Source organism: Mastomys coucha, unplaced genomic scaffold (genome assembly GCF_008632895.1).
Source record: "Mastomys coucha isolate ucsf_1 unplaced genomic scaffold, UCSF_Mcou_1 pScaffold17, whole genome shotgun sequence".
NCBI lineage: Eukaryota > Metazoa > Chordata > Mammalia > Rodentia > Muridae > Mastomys > Mastomys coucha.
This window is the reverse complement of record NW_022196899.1, coordinates 21,454,636-21,472,578: the sequence shown is the minus strand read 5'-3', so window position 1 is coordinate 21,472,578 and position 17,943 is coordinate 21,454,636. Positions and strand designations below refer to the sequence as shown.

Sequence of the window (17,943 nt, the reverse complement as noted above, 5' to 3'; positions counted from 1 at the left end):
AAAGATAGCAAACTGAACCCATTAAGAGTAAACGCAACACCGAGGTTTCACAGATCCATTTAGGTGGCTACAGAAAAAAATGCTTTTAGGCAAATCTGAAGTGAAAGCAGCAGAAAGCTGGCCCCGTCACAGTGACGTTGCTCACCTGCACTTTGGCGTGGACGGCCCCTGGCACCTGATACCTCAGCTCATGCGCCGTCGCTTGAGACTTGGGTAGCAGGAACGGATAAGAAAGGGAGCGGTATTTTGGCTTCATGATCTGAAACAGAAAAGGCAAGTTCAAGAACGAGCAGAATGAGAAGAGAGGTCCATTAGTCCTGCATTCGAAGAGTGAAGCAGAAAAACTATCAACACACGTGTCCAAGCTGAAAGTCGTCTTTGTTTTCTGCTTCCAGTTTTCTGTCTTTTACCGCTGTGTTCATAACGTAAAGGAGAATTCAATGCAACCCACAGTTATGAAGACATGTAATTGGGAAAATGAAATTCTTATTTTGTGGACATGTTGTAACTGTCTAGCCACTGCAGTTAGCCACAGTTTCATTTTAAACAACCCCATAGTAAAATAGCCCAAATACTTGTTAGATTCCTGTTACTCAGGTGTTCTGGGAGGTGGCTCAGTGGTTAAAAGCACCCATATTACTCAGGAATTCAGGGGATCATCTGTCACCCAGGCTAGACTGGCCTACACAGTAAGACTCTGTCTCAAAAACAATGTCTTTAGTACTATTAATTAGCATTTTAACTAACTCTTGCTGTACTTAAAAACCTAGAAGTGATGCAAAAATACTTTCTCTGGGAAAAGATTTTATATCTATAACTATTTTTGAGTGCTGTGTTAATTTATCCTCTCAGGAGCAGGGCATGAGAGTAAAGAAAACCTGACTGTGAATATTAGCAGTGTTTTTGTCTTTGACAGTACAGTAGATTAAAAGCAATATTGCTTTGCTTACTCGTTTATCTTCCTCCAAATTTGTCTTTTAAAAAAAACTCTACCAATTGCTTTGTAACTTTCATGCGAATGATAAGCAAATTGGTACTCTAAGCTGTTCACACAAGTAGATCAGCTAGCTCCCTTTCCCAGATTCTCAGAGGAGACAAGCATCGGGCAGTGCTATGACCCCTTAACAGCACCGGCTACCTGACTGGATTTCTGCATGTTCAGGTCTTACTGTTACAAGCAATGGTAGCTTGTACGTGGGTTCCATCGAAAGAAAAGGGTTAACTCTGCCTCGGCCTGCTTTCTTGCCCAGAGCCTGCCCCACAGTCCAGTACTCACACTCCAGGCCAGGCAGCTCAGGGATGAAGGGACTTCACAGTTGAAGCCCCTCATCTAGACAAGCCCCACAGACCCCCTAACGGTTGTCCACTGGTCTTATCTCTGCAAATAATTAACATGTATGCCTACAGGCTATGATTACCACATCTATCCCTCTGCATCCAAAGCTGTCTATCATAATACCCCCCCCAAAAAAAACGTTTTCCTTTTGTGTAGAATTCTGAAACCCAGCACTATAACAATAGATGGTGTCACAGACATGGCCACTGCAGCCCTTTCCCGCCAACCCGCTGAGCTTCTCCTTGGCCAGAAACCACTCTTCTTCGTGTAGACCAAGGCATATAAGCATTAGTACCTTTGTGAAGTTCCAGCGCTGGATGAAGTGTCGAGCCACGTCACGAGCTGCCTTTCCGTGGACTACAGAACCGATATCATGCCAAGGCATCCGTGGGGTAGAGTACCTGTCAATGAAATCTGCCCGGCAAGGACACCAGGCAAGGACCCATCTCTAAGTTTGGTGACAGGGGCAAAAACACTCAATTAGGAGATCATGGTATTCATGATCAAGGGAAACACAGATCTTCAATGATTCCCCCTACCTCTCTACTGACCCTAATATATGCTTCTATTTTGCTCAATATTAATCTGTAGACGAGGCAAGATGTAAATTGGTACAAGCTTGCCTGCTTGATAGGAATTTCTTTTGGATCTGTGGAAATAACAGCAGGTTATATATACTATACTATACTGTATTGTAGTACACTATACTGTACTAAACTATACTAACCCCCTCTTAGGCATATGAGCACAATCATTACCTAAGATAGATTTCTCTAGTGAAGGAAGATGAAGAGAACGAATACAAAAGAACATGATCAAAAAAACTACCCTCTCGTAGAGAAGGTCTGTTTATTGCCCTAAAAATATGCCCTTGGGAAATTTAGAGGTTTAAAATGTTTATTTTTTTTCTTATCACACAACAAGAGACTCATATAGGTATGACAAAATCAGATCTCCAAAATTCAACCAAAATTTCCAAGATTTGAATAAAACAATAATGAGACTCTGAGACCATTACTGAGGATCTGTAGGTAGTCAACGACCAGGGAGGGGAAGAGTCTGAGGCACTTACTAAGGATCTTTAGGTAGTCAATGGCCAGGGAGGGGAAGACATTTTCTTCAATGGAGTAGACATTTATAAGTCACCTGCGCTCCTATGAGTGACTCCTTATCCACGCTCCTATAAGCAAACCTAATTAAACTCGCCAGACCATCAAAAAACAAAAGGGAAGGGCTTCTCATCGGAAGAGAAAGGAGATCAGTGGAAACGGGAGAGGAGAAAGAGGGTGATAGATGGGGATGGGTAATAATCCAAATACTTTATACACATGTGTGAAAATGTCATAATGAAGCATTACTGTATGTAATTAATACATGCCAATCAAAAAATTTAAATAAGCAAAACGGACAGCCGCTTAGCTCACGCGCAGGCATGCTTCTGAGGTGCCTCAAAGTGAAAAACAGAAGAGTGGCAGCCATCACCACCCCTATACTCACCAGCAAAAGGTTTGTCCAGTTGAACCCAGTCCTTGAAGACAAAGTTGCAGTAATCCTTCCCGTGCCAAAACCTCGTCTCCCCATGGAGCTCTCCCACTCCGGTCTGCACGCTGCGGATGGAGCCAGTGTCTGTGAACATGCAACATTGGCTCAGACGCTGAGAGCTGGTAGGCCCAGAGAGGGACCTCCTGATTTCTTATAAGACTCTTAATGCACATTCACTTCTCTTCCTCACTAGGACAGCCCGTGTCCATTTGATCAGGGACTGTGGGCTGACGTCGTATGCCAACCCTCACGTGAGTTACTGTAGGTAGCAATGGATGCCCTAACCAGAGTTAGCATCATACCATGGAATTTAACCTTCTTGGCAGCTGAGCAGCTTCTTCTCAGAGCCTACCAGGTCAGGGAAAGTGGCCCACAGAGTAAACTATAAAGAGAGAACTCCCCAGGCGGGGCTCCAGGAGAACACTGGAGCCAAGTAAGGATGAACTACCCCAGGCAGAGGCAACAGGACCCAGGCTAGCTCTTCCCTAACCAGTACAGTAGATACCCCAAGCCTTCTCATCTCAAAAAGAATGAGTCTCATGTTTACAGGCAGCCCATGTTCCAGCCCCACAGTTAGCTAGGTACATGACACCAAACTTCAACTTTTGGGGTCATAAAAGCCTTATGTAAAGAGTACACGTCGCCTAGATGACAACTAAGAACTTGCAGTCTTTAACATTCTATATCGCTAAAATCACAAACATCATCCATAAAAATATAACAACAGGCGGAAGCTTACAATCAAGGCAGTAAAGCAGCCATTTGCAGTAGCATTCCACAAAATGCCAAATAGGCCACTCTACTTAAGAGCAGATACCTCAAGCTAAACAGTTTGAAAGCTTCGGGGATGTGCCAGCCATGAAGACAACAAAGCAGGGAAGAGCAGAACTGAAATCACACGCAGTGCTTGGCACAGAGATGTTAGCCACGTAGGTGTGCGGGGGGGAGGAGGGGAAGGGAAACGGTTGTTAAATGAATAGTAGAACCACTTGAAGTAGCTAATGAGAGAGGTCACCACATTTTACCACTCCATATCACCCCAGGAAATGCCTTTGTAAAATGCTAAGTTGTTAAAAAAAAAAAAAAAAACAACCTCTCTAGAATCACCTACTGTGTTTCCCAAGCTGACAGCCATCTCTCTTTTGATTCCTCGTTTTCCCTTTGCTTAGCCCCAGGCTTCACGTGCCTTATATTTGTATTTTGACAGGCTCAACTGCCTTGCCTCTTAGCATTTTACCCATTCTGCCTAAAATATTCTTCCCTCCCTTTGGCCTGATCTCTTAGTCATTCCTCGTGAGCCATATCAACCTGGGTCTCAAAAGACAGAGCAGACCCTTGCAGAGAGTGGCTTCATTGGCACTAGTAGTGTCCTGTCTGAAAATGCCCATCTAAGGTCTCTGGCCCAGGACATATAATTGCATAAAAATGTGAATGGATATCCCTCCTCCAATAGCCGATAAAATCAAGAGTAGGCACCATATCCTCCTGCGGGAGCTCCCTGCAGGCAGGAAGTAATTAAAAGATGTCTGCAGAGCAAATAGTCACCACACACAACTAACACTCAATCTCAGAAGTAATTAACTTTCCAAAGGTTGTTGGAATACTGGAAACAAATGGTTTAAACTGTCAATGTCAACAGAACCACCCCATGTTTGAAACAGACTTCTGTTATCTTCACCCAGCCATTGGCTTTCCTGCTGTGTAGGTCTAACAGAAAGAGCACATGCCACCTGTTGTGGCCCTGTAGGCTTTTCACAGTGAGCATGGTATATGTTGGGGAGGGGGTGTTGGGCAGGGGGGTAGGTAAGGAGGGGCAGAGAGAGTGAGAATACAAAATCAATGATAAGTCAACTCCAAATTCGCAAAACATAGACACAAAGAGGTGGTTCAGTCAGTAGACGAAGGTCTGTGAGACCATGAATCAGTCCTCAGGACTCACAAGGTAAAAAGAAAGAATTGACTCTCCCAAAATGTTCTCCGATCTCCACAGGCCTCCCGTGTCCTGCACAAACATGTGGACCCCCCAACGCCTCCACATACTTAATAAAAAAATGAAGAAACACAAACATGGTTATTAAGTTTGAGACACAGTATTAGTTGAGGTGATAACTGCAAATATGTACATATAAATAATTTATTTCCATCAACTTGAGAAATGAAGCCAAGGTTTTAACATATACACGTATCGAAATAGTATGACAGCCAGCTATCACTTGGAAAACAAAATGAAAGTAGTCTTCTAGTCTCAGAAAATGACCCATAGTAGTAACTGAGTTCAGATGCCCACAGTTTAGATATGCTTCTGTTACTAGGCAAGGCTCAGTTATTCCAAGCCGTCCTCTGAATAGCACATGGAGGTAGCCACGCATGCACGGCCCTCTGTGAGCAGCTGGCTCCCAGACGACGTCATCACAGTTGCATCTCTCCTCCCTGGATATCTCGTGCCTGCCAGTTTTCTGCGCCCGTCTGTCTGTCAACAGCTAATGTTGGCAGCAGGGGCATCTTCCCATTCTTTCTGAAAGTCACCTGACCTTGCTGTCACACCTGGGAGTACAATTGCCACCATCCTCTAGCATCAATGATGCCTTCGAGGGTGACTTGGTTCCAGCCTCCCAGGCACCCAGGCTTCTCTCCTTTTCTCTGCCCAACTGTCTCCCTCTGCTACTGATTCTGCTTGAGATCCCTCCTCAGACAGTTCCATCTTCTCCTCCTCTTCCCCTTGACCTCCAGTTGAAATCCAACCCTTAAGAGCACCATTCTTTCATCAGGTTACATAAAATAGTTCATTGGTCCCCCTGCTCTCACCCTACTGGTCTCTGTGACAATTATGGACAACAAGCTATCTGTGTATGTCACTCTGTCCTTACTGCCCAGCTTGCTAAGTGTATTTCATCTGCTACATTCACTTCATCCACAGTACTTAGGGCAGTGGTTGGCATGTCATAGGAGCTCAGCGCAGATTTATTCAATTAAGTGCATAAGAAGGCTGGAGAGATGGCTCAGCGGTTAGCAGTACATATTATTATCTCATGGGACTCAAGTTTGGGTCTCCCCCGTACCCCCATAACTCCTACTTCCTTATCCTTCCCAGAGTCTAACATCTGTGTTGTTTACTTCCTCCTTTTCTCTAAAACAAACTTGTCTCCAGTTGATGAGTGGAGGGGACAATGAATGCATGCCAAGGACTCTCTCCATCAGCACTGTGCCCTCAGATCATCACGTGGGTCTCACGCCCTCAACCAGAGGTTGGTCTAACATGCCAAATACCTTTCTGCCTCTGTCCCACGTGCTCCATTGTGCACACCACCAATCATCAAACTACAGACCACCTCTTTAATACTTCTGCAACCTTATTCTTCAATCTCGTTTTGAACTGCAATTATAAATCAGCAAACATACATACCAGAATGGATACTTTCCAGACCTGCTCTTACTTTTTCTTTACAGCTACAGGTATCCTGCCTCAGTCCCCTCAGTTTCTCAGAAACTTCCAGACCTCAGAAGCTTGAGGCTCACACAGGTTACAGACAGACAGAGTGAAAGTTGTCCCTAAACTCATAGATCAACCAAGAACTAGCCTTATGTTAAATTGCTAAGACATATAATATGTTCCCATATAATGTTTTTCATTTTAAACTGTGTATCAATATTGTTAGATTTACAAAACTACCAGTTATACTGAGCGTTGGTTTATTACCTATAGTTAATGCCCTTTAAATACTGCTAGGGCTGGGTCCATGTGATAGCTTAGTAGATAAAGGTGCTCGTCACCAAGCCTAGAGACCTGAGTTCAATCCCTTGGCTCTCATAGAGGAAAGAGAAAACAACTCCTACGAGTTGTTCTCTGACTTCCACACAGACACCTTGGCCTATGCATATACACATAAGCACAGAAAAATAAACACGTGCAATTAAAAATAAGTTAATAGCTGGGTTCCTGAAGAACGTTTGAACCACTCTTCAAGTTCCAGCCTCACTGGTCAGGTGCCCTGGAGATTCATCCAGGCCTGTCAGCTGGCCTCCAACCTCCTAATCTAGCAGAACAGAATATTAGCATTGCGGTCGAGCCAAAGATGGATGGGTGCTTGCATTTCTGCTAAGTTAGATGTGTACTGTAGTGATTCCCCATCTTGACATCATTTGCCAAAACCTTTCTTATTCTCTCCTCCATAATGTAGGCCCTGATTAATTCTCTCTTCAAGAATCTGATTCTTCCCATAAAAAGTATCAGATAACATTTTTTAACCATTCCCCATGTAAAATAGTCTAGTTCTATTCAAAAACCCTCAACATTTTCCCAACAAATGAAGTTGCATTTCCCTCGCTTTGTCTGGGACTCTGCCTCAGTGCACCCTTTTAACACCAGTCACATGCCTTAGCTGCAAGTGGCATTTCCTAGTAACAGGTAAGAAGTTGGTCTTTTCCATTCATGTGCCTTTGCGGGATTCACTTCCTTCACTTGCAACACCTTCCTGTCCTCACCTAACCTCTCCAGGTATTGTCAGATCCAAGGACAGGCTCCCTACTCAAAACATTTCCCTAGGTCAGCAAGGGAAAGTCCTTCTGCCTCGCACAGAGGTGTGTGTGTGTGTGTGTGTGTGTGTGTGTGTGTGTGTGTGTGTGTGTTCTTTCTCTTCACTGCTAAGGAGTAGATCCTCAGACGTACAGCGCTTGCACTTGCGCACTTGCATGGAGGAGGTCTAACCTAACCTAACGTATGGGACAAGAGGACTGAGCAGAAAGACAACACGAACACACACTCACTGTGGTGGGGCAGCAAAGGAAGCAACAGAAGCTGAAGCCCATGGGGTTGTGACACTAGCCAGTCACTTACCAGCACTGTGACTAGTGAGCCCCTGCTCAGACTCACTGGAAGGGCGAAAGAGTTTCAAGTGGGGCTTTAACCCATGGATTAAATTCTGATGACTTCTATAGTGGTTACAATAACCTGGAGAAAGTTGAGAGTTCTTTTTTTTTTGTTTTGTTTTACAAAGAAATGTATTTACATATCTATGTCATATATGTCTATGTATCACATTTTATAAACTTGAAAGCACGCTTAATCATTTTTTTAGAACAAGCAGGTCTATCAAATCAGCCATAAGATCTAGTGTGATAGAAAAATCGCATTACTTTAAGTGAAGAATAGTAAATTCATACGATATAGAACATCTAATGTCTGCTGATACAAGCATGATATATTTCTGGATGAAAAAATAAATAAATTTATTCTATGCAAGGTTTATAGAGGACACCTAATGCTCCTTTTCTCTTTGTAGCTTGTCATATTTTAGTCATTATGTGACCATCAAAAGTATCAATAGTGGCTATGATTAAATAGTATTAATAATTAATATGTTTTTAAAATGAGGCAAAGAAGACAGGGCATGGAGCCCAATTGGTAGAGTGCTTGCTTACATGCACAGGACCTGTCTAAACCCCTAGAACCTTATAAAACAGGCATGGTGGTGCCATCTGTGATCCCAGCATGGCACAGCCAAGAGCCCAAGATCAGTTTCTATCACACAAGCGAGGTTGAGACCAGCCTGGGTTGCATGGGACCCTGTCTCAAAACACAGAGTCCCAGTGCCATGGTGTCACACAGGATGCATGGCAGCCTTTGCGCATGATCCGCCGAATGCCACCACGGGTCTTTGAAAAGCAGACAGGCAAGGGCTACAAGGCCCACAGTGCAGCCAAGAAAAGCTCTAGCAAAGGCGTGACTCACTGGAGGTGCTGTCGATGCTGCTGATGCTGTCCGCATTGTGCAGTTGGCGACGGTGCAGCTGGCGATAGAGGCTAAATTTGGAGAACTTCCCGGGCTTTCCTATCCCTTTCAACTTCATGTCGATCTCATCAACAGCTTTTGAGATGGGCTCGTTTTTATGAGATTCATGTTTATTCCTGAGGCTTAAGGATTCCATAGACTCTACTGATGCTGCCTGAGAAAGTTATTAAAAGAAGAAAAAAGACCACACATGAAGTATGCTACAACGTTAGAGCTTTCACTTAATTTGAGCTAAGAGGCAGTTTACAAACGGTGGTCACCCCAGAACAGATTCTCCGTAGAGTCTCAGGTAGGCCACGGGGTGGTAGTGAGCTCTTCAGCCACATGAGCCCTGCTGTGGCTCCTCCTTTAGCAGGACAAACTCTTCTGTTTGCTTCTTTTTGTTCTTGTTGTTTGTTTGTTTTATGAGACAGGGTCTCTCTCTCTCTCTCTCTCTCTCTCTCTCTCTCTCTCTCTCTCTCTCTCTAGACCTGGCTTTCCTGGGACTTGTTATATAGACCAAGCTGATCTCAAACTCAAGAGATCCATCACCTCTGCCCCTCACATGCCACAGTGCCTCAATAAAACCTGGATTTCATTTCCCTGACCCCTTTACCTCCCACTGATTACAATATCAAATTCATTGTTAAACTACCCAACTTCTCTGACTTCCTCTGTCAATCACTGTCTTTGTCCCCCACAGTTGGGGACTGAGTGAGAAATGTCCCCCACAGGCTGTTTGAACACTTAGTCTCCAGTTGGTGGCACTGTTTCAAAAGGTGTTAGGGGATTAGAGCCTTGCTGGCGGAGGGGAATCACTGTGGGTGGACGTTGAGGTTTGATCGCTTGTTGCTTCCTAACTGCAGATGTAATGGGATACGCCTGCCTCAGCATACTGTGCTTTGGGCCAACACAAATCCTATCTCTCTAAGCTGCTTCTTGTCAAGTACTTTGGTCCCAGCAATGAGAAGAGGTAATAAATACGTTCATCAGTCCATCGTGCTTTTTTTTTCAACCCCCAGAAAAGCCACCAATATTCCTATCGGTAAATAAGAAGAGCCAATCAAGTGTTTTGATAAATATACTGCATTTCGACAACAGAGAGCTGAAACACAAAGCAGGTGCATATACAAATGGAGATATTTTGGCAGCTCTTGATTGGCAGGCATTTTGAGAAGGTATTAGCTAGATAGATCCCCTCTAAACGGCCCTGGGATGACCTACTGATTTTTGTGTCCATAACTACGAAATTCTAAAAAGCACTCACGATAGCTGAGCACACGCTCTTATAGGGTGCGCAGAGGTCACTGCAGCACCAACCTTAATGAGCTTCTTACTCTGATTTAACCTAAGTATTGATTGTCACACATTTTTGTTAATGAACATCTTTTTCCTCAAATTAAAAATTAAATCCTTGGTTTGAACGGAAAACCAGGGAGCTGATTCAGATAACATACTCCACACCAAACTTGCTTTTTCTTCTTACAGAAGAGAAGTGGAAAGAAGATGGGTTCCAGGCTAGGCCGGTGGTGTGGGCTAGTATAGGGAAGCAGGTGTGTCCACCATGCCTCTCAGGAAAAGCCAGCTCTGCATTCCTGGGTCAGTCACACTACTTCCATGACAGGCCTGTCATTTTTCAGTTAAGCTACACATATGGGTTTAGACAAGCCTGCCGGTTTTGTGCTGTCCCACAGGTACTTACGGTGAGGGAGCCCAGAGACTGTCCTGAGGTGACCCGCTTGACGCTGCCCACGTCTGTGAGTCTGTGTTCATTGTCGTCCCACCTCCCGTAGGCCAGGTCAATCCCACCCACGAAAGCCACTGATTGGTCGATAATGACGAGCTTCTCATGGTGAGCCCACAGGTACACACTGGAGGACACGTGGTCTGGGTGTCTCATCACCTGGAGACAGGAGAAATGCACAGAGAATATATTTTATAACTGGCCTTCACATTTCAATAAGATAGGCTGCTTTCTCCTTGAAAAAATATTCTTAAAAGTAACTCAGGTACAAAATGTGTTTTATATATGCCAAAGAAAGTTTCTTAAGCTTCGAATTTTAGTCTCAGTATTAGCAGAGAAAGATTTGCAACTAATTTTTTTTTTTCTTTTTAAGGATTACCCTGGCTGGTCTTGAACTTGAGATCCTCTTGTCTCAGCTTCCTAAATGCTGGGATCCCAGGTACAGGCCCTTACATGTGCCTTCTTATGGTTTAAGTTTTCAGTCTAATGAGATATTTTGAAGAAATTGTCATTTGACTTGAAAGGCAACCATTAAAGCTATGTCAATTTAATAGCTGTAGGTTCTCTTTCCACCCCCCCCCAAGGGTAACACTCGGTATAAATTAATAAATAAATAAATAAAACACTCAGCCATCATGTATTTGTGGAAAGACATTTATAAATTATTTTGGTGCTGGGTATGGTGGTGCATGCTTTTAATCCCAACACTTGAGAGGCAGAGGCAAGCAGATCTCTGTGGTGCCAGCCTGGTCCCAGGGCAGCCAGGGTGGTTATACAGAAAAACCCTGTCTCAACAAACAAACAAACAAACAAACAAACAAACAAGAACAACAAAAAATAAGAACTTATATTTATATCCTGCTGATACAAGCACACAGATGCCTGGACAGCGTCTTACATGAAGTACTTGGAAAAGCTTGATAAACCGCTTCAGGATGATTCCCTATATGATCCTATTATTTTTTTCCAATAAGGGTGGCCCCCCAAAATATTGGCTAATGCTTTCATTTATTGTGGTAAAATACATAAAACATGAAGTCTACCACACTACCAGTTTTGGTGTGCATCCTTCAGCGAGCCAGTCTTCCTTTCTGGTCACTGACTAGATTTGAGAAGGACTGATGTAGGCCTTCTTTAACTGTTGGTCAAAGCTCATCAATGAAGCCATCCAAAGGACCCAGTGTTTTTCCCTGGGGAGGAATTTTTAACTATTGGTTGATCTCCTGACTGGCTGGATCTATCCAGATTCTTCGTCTTGAGTTAGCAGGTTTTGTCCTGTTCAGCCGGTTAGTGGGTGTGCTTGTGTTCACAGAATCCCTGGAATCCTTCCCACTCCTGTGGATTCTTCCCCATGGCCCCTCTTTCACGTCTTGCCTTCAGAAACTTGAGTCATTTTCCTTTCTCCTCCTCCTTCCACATAAAGGTTTCTGGAATGAGTCGATTCTTCTAAGAACCAACTTTTGGTTCCACTGATTTTTTTTTTTCTGTTCTGCCTGTGGTGTGTCTATGCACTCTTTGTCATTTCCTTTCTTGTGCTATCTTTAGGTTTGCTTTGTTCTCTCTGTCTGGATCCTTAAGTGTTAAGTATAAACTGACATTTTGACACTTTATCTCTTTTCTAATGAAGAACTTATAGCTATAAACATCTCCCTTTTGTATTGCTTTTGCAAATTCCTGTAAGTTTTGATATGTTTTTATTTTTATTTGACTCATCATCATCATCATTTTCCTCCTCCTCCTCCTCCTCCTGCTCCTCCTCCTCCTGCTCCTCCTCCTCCGGCTCCTCCTCCTCCTTCTGCTCCTCCTCCTCCTCCTCCAACAGGACCTCACTATGTAGCCCTGGTTAATCTGGAACTCACTATATAGACCAGTCTGTTCTCAAATATAGACATCCTCCTGCCTCCACCTCCTTAGTGGTGGTTAAAGGCAGGAGTCATCACACCATTTTTGGACAGTGAAAGGCAGCCTGTTTTCTAGTTGGGCTAGGTTTAAACCCTGGAGACACAGCAGATAACTCTGTAAGGGACAGAAGGAAGTTTGCCACGACATTCTCAGACACTAGGTTCCTCACCCGAGGCCCCAGCTCCAGAATTCTGTGGCCATCAGTAACATAGGGCAATGCCCCAAGCTCCTGGTATTCTGTCTGGACTCCAACCCAACAGTTGCCTGGCAATAGCCAGGTATGCTCTTCCCCACAGTTACCTGACAACAGCCAGGTAAGCCCGGCCCACTATAAAAGGGCCTGCTTACCCCCTCCTCCCTCTCTTACTCTTACTCCTGCTTCTCTCCCTTGCTTCCTGCCCTCTTACTCCCCCTCTCTCCATATTCCCTCCCCACCCCCATATGGCCATGGCTGGTCACTACTTCTCAACTTTCTCCCTTTCTCTGCCTTTCTACAGTAAACACTTTAAAACCATGAACTGCCTCTTCACACTGGAGCAGGTCTTCCCCTAACAGCGCATCTAATCTCCTGCAGGAGACCTCTCTCTGTTCCCAGCCACTGTCCCCGCCAAGCCAAGCCGCCCACCCACCCAAGCCAAGTGGACCCAGCCAGAGCTCTTCCCCCTGCCCTTTTCCCTTTAGCCACAGGCTAGAGCCCACCTGCCACCTCCACTCTGTTCTCAGCTCTTCCATGACATCCAGCGGCATCTACAGTGCCTAAGAACTAGAACCTGTGGTCTTCAGACTCTGTGCAGGCCCAGGGACCCCGAGTCAACTCCAGCAGGTTCCGTGGAGACCTCAGACTGCACTTCTCTACTCTACCCCCAGAGTAGGGTCCTGCGGCTTCTCACAGCCCCCGATGCTCACCCGGTGCGGGTACACTATTTTTAACCCACAATACCACCCTAATTCTTCCTTTAAATTTCATTTTAAGTGAGCATGCAGAGTGATAGGTTTCATTATACACGACATCATCAGACTTCTTATTCTCTCTCCCCTTTCTTGCTGACCATCTTCCTGGCTACTTTCACATAACATACATTGTGTTCTCTCCCCCCCTTCCTCTCCGTGTGTGTGTGTGTGTGTGTGTGTGTGTGTGTGTGTGTGTGTGTGAGAGAGAGAGAGAGAGAGAGAGAGAGAGAGAGCAAGAGAGAGAGAGAGAGAGAGAGAGAGAAAGAGTGTTCCTATGTATCCGTGGCTGACCCTAGAATTTATATTATAACCTAGACTATTCTTTTCTTGTGCTTATGACAACTCTCTTTCTGCCTCCCAAGTGCTGAGATCACAGGCATGGGCCACTACACCCAATAAGACAACTTCTTTAGTGTAGTGTTTTAGAAGCTAATCCATGTTGAGTCATCTTTTAGTATTTCACCACTGCCTATGTTGAACATAAAGATACTGATCTTTGCTTACCCATTTATTGTGTGACCAGCATTTAAGTGTATTAAGCTAATACCTATTAGCTATTATGAGCAGTGTAACTAGGCACATTTCTATGTAAGTTTGTACACAGTTCTATGTTTTCAGTTCTCTTGAGTGTAGACCTAGAGGTGGAATTGCTAGATTATATGGCAGCTGTATCCTTAACTCTGAAGAACAAGCAGATTGCTTTTCAAAGTGGCTGTACTGTTATTTACACCATCAACATCTATGAGGGCTCTGTATTCTCAGCAACGTGGACAAAGGTCCAATATTCTCTGAGATATAAGATATCACCTGACCATGGATTATAACTCGCCTAGTAGATGTGACTTAGCACCTCAATGGAGTTTTGCACTCCCCTGATTAGCAATAATGTTTGATGTTATCTAGTGTGGCTTGGCTTTTGGAATCTCCTGAAGTATCCATTCAGAGCCTTGCTCATTGAAAAATGTCTTGTAATGATCAAGTTGTTCAAGAACTCCATGTAGCCTAGAAATATAGCCCTTTTCAGGTCTAGGATTTGTGAATATCTTCTCCTCTTTTTTTTGGCTTGTCTTTTCACATCCTCAGTGATGGTCCTTCCTGTACTCTTACATCTGATGAATGAGCATTGAGATGCTTCAATGTGACTTATCCTCTGCGCTGATTTTTAACCAAGTACAGTATATAACTTACAGGTTTAAGCCTGCTAGAGTGTAGTTTTGTGTCTGTACTGGCTGGTTTTGTGTGCCAACTTGACACAGGCTGGAGTTATCATAGATAAGGGAGCTTCAGTTGGGGAAGTGCCTCCATGAGACCCAGCTGTGGGGTATTTTCTTAATTAGTGATCAAGAGGGTAGGGCCCCTTATGGGTGGTATCATCCCTGGGATGGAAGTCTTGGGTTCTATAAGAGAGCAGGCTGAGCAAGCCAGGGGAAGCAAGTCAGTAAAGAAACATCTCTCCATGGCCTCTGCATCAGCTCCTGCTTCCTGACCTGCTTGAGTTCCAGTCCTGACTTCCTCTGGTGATCAACAGCAATATGGAAGTGTAAGCTGAATAAACCCTTTCCTCCCCAACTTGCTTCTTGGTCATGACATTTGTGCAGGAATATACACCCTGACTAAGACAGTGTCTTTGTGGCTGGATGGTTTAAGGTCTAGTGAGATGTCAAGGAGGTTTTCCAACTGTTTGTCATTTCAGTTACTTTATCCACAACTCATACTAGACACCGGTAATCTCAAACTCCACAACATTTCACATCCTAGACCAAGGCTCTTCATTGCTTGCAGAGATCACAGACCTTCGTGGTGAACTTCCATCCAAGTGCTTCTGGGCTTATCTTAATGGTGACATGGGCAGGAGACAGAGCTCCTGGTTCTAACAGTGTAAGAAGCATATTCTTGCCTCCACTTTCATCCTCAGTTATCAGGGTCAGAGTTGAGAAATATAAGATCTACTCACACCCATCAACTGTTGCAGGACTTTCTCTGTCCAATAACATTAGGGCAGTGGCAGGCCTGTGATTGGACAGGAAAAGGGAGGTGGAGTAAGGAGTTTGGGGAAGAGAGAAGGAGGAGCCAACATGGAGGAAGATGAACAGGAAGATGATCCTGATCTTAAGTGGTTTTAAACAGCCACAAGTAGCTAAGATTTTCACAAAGTTAGAATCATTAGGTTAGAGCTCTATCTTTACCAATTGGCTCTGAAATTATTGTATTGGCATCTTGTAAATTGTGATCTTATTGTTATATAAATCTGATTGGATAATTAAGCTTTAAAAGTCATGTTTCTACTGGGTAAGTAGGTGTTGAGATGGCTGATCATGGGGTATGTGGGGCGTTGCATGGAGATGAACTCACTAGCTGGGAGAGCACATGCTGAGTGGGACCCTACCGGGACCCTACTGGGACATAGTGTTGTGGTCCACCAGCACTGGTACTAGAGTCGAAACTCAAGACCGGTGGGGCAGGAGAGATGATAGGATGACTTTTTAAAATATTTCCTGCAACAATCAACAGAGAGAATATGAGGAAATATTTTAGCTGGAGAGACAAGTCTCAAAAGAAAGATATTTTAAAAAGCATTCAACATCCTTAGTCATCAAAGAAATGCAAATTAAAGACATTTTAAGAATCCAACTTGGCTGGGCAGAAGAGCCATCCTCAGAAAAACAAATAGTGATTGCTGGAGAGCATATGGAGAAAGAGGAAGCTCTGCTTCACATTGGTGGAGTAAACTGGTAGAGCCACTGCAGGAATCAGTGTGCAGGTCTCTAGGAAACTAAGCCTGGATGGGTAATAGGACCTTTCCAGATCCCGGGTAATACAACCTTTCCAGATCCCGGGAGGCAGGCAGGCAGGAGGATCTCTGTGAGTTAAAGGCCAGCCTAGTTTATAGAGCAAGTTCCAAGCCAACCAGACTAACATAGTAAGATTATATTCCCAAGAAAAAAAGAAAAGAAAGAGAAGAAAACTGAAATTAAGCTGCCATGGGACTCAGCGGTACTCTTGGCTAGACAAAGAACTCTGATCCACCACACTGATCCATGCACTGCTGTTCTATTCACAAGGATGAGTAAGTGGAACTGACCTAGATGTACATCAACAGGTGAATACGTACATGTATACAGAATAGAATTTTATTTAGTAATCATGAATGAAATAATGACATTTGCAGGAAAATGGACGAACAGGGAAATTATTAAATTAAGTAAAGTAACCCAGACCTAGAAAGGCAAATACCAAATGTTTTCTCTCATGTGTACATCCTAGATTTAAACATTTATCTATGTGTATATCTGTGGGGTATAAGTAAGACCAAGAAACTGAAAAGAGGATTACGGGAGAGGAAGAGGAGTCTTGAGGGAATGCGGAACAGGGAGAAAGAGGGTATGAAAATACATGGGCCATGAACACAAAATAAAGGGGAGGGGTACAGGGGAGCAGGAGGCTGGACAAAGGGGGTGAGGAGGGGATTCAATAGAAACACAGTATGTATATGTGAAATACCCATGCCTTTGCATGCTAATTTTGGAAAGCAACACAAGAAAGTGTAGTACTGTCTGCATTTCTGAAGATTTGATGCTGCTCATTCAAAATGAGCATTAAGGGAATCTATGCAGAAATGGCCCCTGTGGGATAGTAATCATTGGTTCCGGGGTACCTTTATGTTGGGGTGCAGTCGCATCAAAGTCCGCTTGCTGTACTCGCTGTTGATCCCGAGGGCTAGCTCCACCTCTTTGTAAAGCATTATGAAAATCCGCACGCCTTGTTGCTGTCATGAGAAAACAAGAATGAGCCCCTAGACAATTCTGAAGTTCTTCTCTTCTTCCTTTCCCTGTGTTAGATTTCCTTTATTCTGGAAACTTGGTATAAAAACAGTTAGCGAACAGACAGTATGCAGAATGGCACACGTGATATCAAGACGCAAATAAAAAACATAAAACTTGGGTGTGGTGGCAAATACTGGTTATTACAGCACTTGGGAGGTGGAGTAAAGAAACTGAAGCTCAAGGCTAAGCTCAGCTACAGGGGGAGTTCAAGGCAAGCCTGGGTTATCTATGATATTATCTCAGAGAAAACCACTCCCTTCCTCCATATATGCTCAATCACAAGAGTGTTGGTACTGTACTAACAATAAATCCAGAGTACAGAGAGCAAGGCCTCCGCTCCCGAAGGTGCCCATAGCTATAATACCTTTCTGAACACTGGCACGAACTTACCACCCAGGAAAACTGTGCCCCGAGTCTTCAAAGCAACAGCTAGTGTCAAATGTGCCCTAAATGTCTCAGGGTAGGGTTTCTGCTTGTTTGTTGTTGAGACAATACCACGCTGTGCATCTATTTCATACTGCTGAACACAAAGGTGGAGCCGTTCCATGCAGATAAACAAAGAGGTGGCGTGAATAGTTTACAGCATGATTTAGCTATTCTCTTTAGGAGCAGTTCTGTATGGGAACAATCTTCCAACCATAAATATCTGGGGGAGAAAGCTATGGTGGGGCACTTTCTGGTGGGACACTATCAACACTTGCCCTTGGTCTCCTAAGGAGACCCTCTGAGTCAGCCCTCTGAGTCTCTGGGGTCTTTGAAAAGGCTGTGCCTTTGTCAACAATAAGCATTTACTGGGGACATAACTCATTCAGGCCTTCTTCCCTTTCTACGAGGTGGCGTGAGTCCCCACATACACACAGAGTGAACATCTGTAAAA

General features: G+C 44.1%; 1 protein-coding gene across 3 annotated transcripts in view; it reads right to left on the bottom strand.

Moving 5' to 3' along the window:
- Pld1 (phospholipase D1) overlaps positions 1 to 17,943 on the bottom strand; it is a 208,772-nt gene that overhangs the window by 56,104 nt on the left and 134,725 nt on the right. For 2 of the 3 annotated variants that reach the window (XM_031376479.1, XM_031376478.1), the window contains 7 exons: positions 16,898 to 17,008; positions 10,348 to 10,548; positions 8,607 to 8,820; positions 7,713 to 7,826; positions 2,834 to 2,962; positions 1,632 to 1,750; positions 146 to 259 (listed from right to left, as the gene is read on the bottom strand). In XM_031376479.1, the coding sequence (XP_031232339.1) occupies positions 146 to 259; positions 1,632 to 1,750; positions 2,834 to 2,962; positions 7,713 to 7,826; positions 8,607 to 8,820; positions 10,348 to 10,548; positions 16,898 to 17,008 (1,002 nt within the window). The remainder of the gene's footprint in view (positions 1 to 145; positions 260 to 1,631; positions 1,751 to 2,833; positions 2,963 to 7,712; positions 7,827 to 8,606; positions 8,821 to 10,347; positions 10,549 to 16,897; positions 17,009 to 17,943) is intronic. The other variant, XM_031376480.1, reaches the window with a different exon arrangement.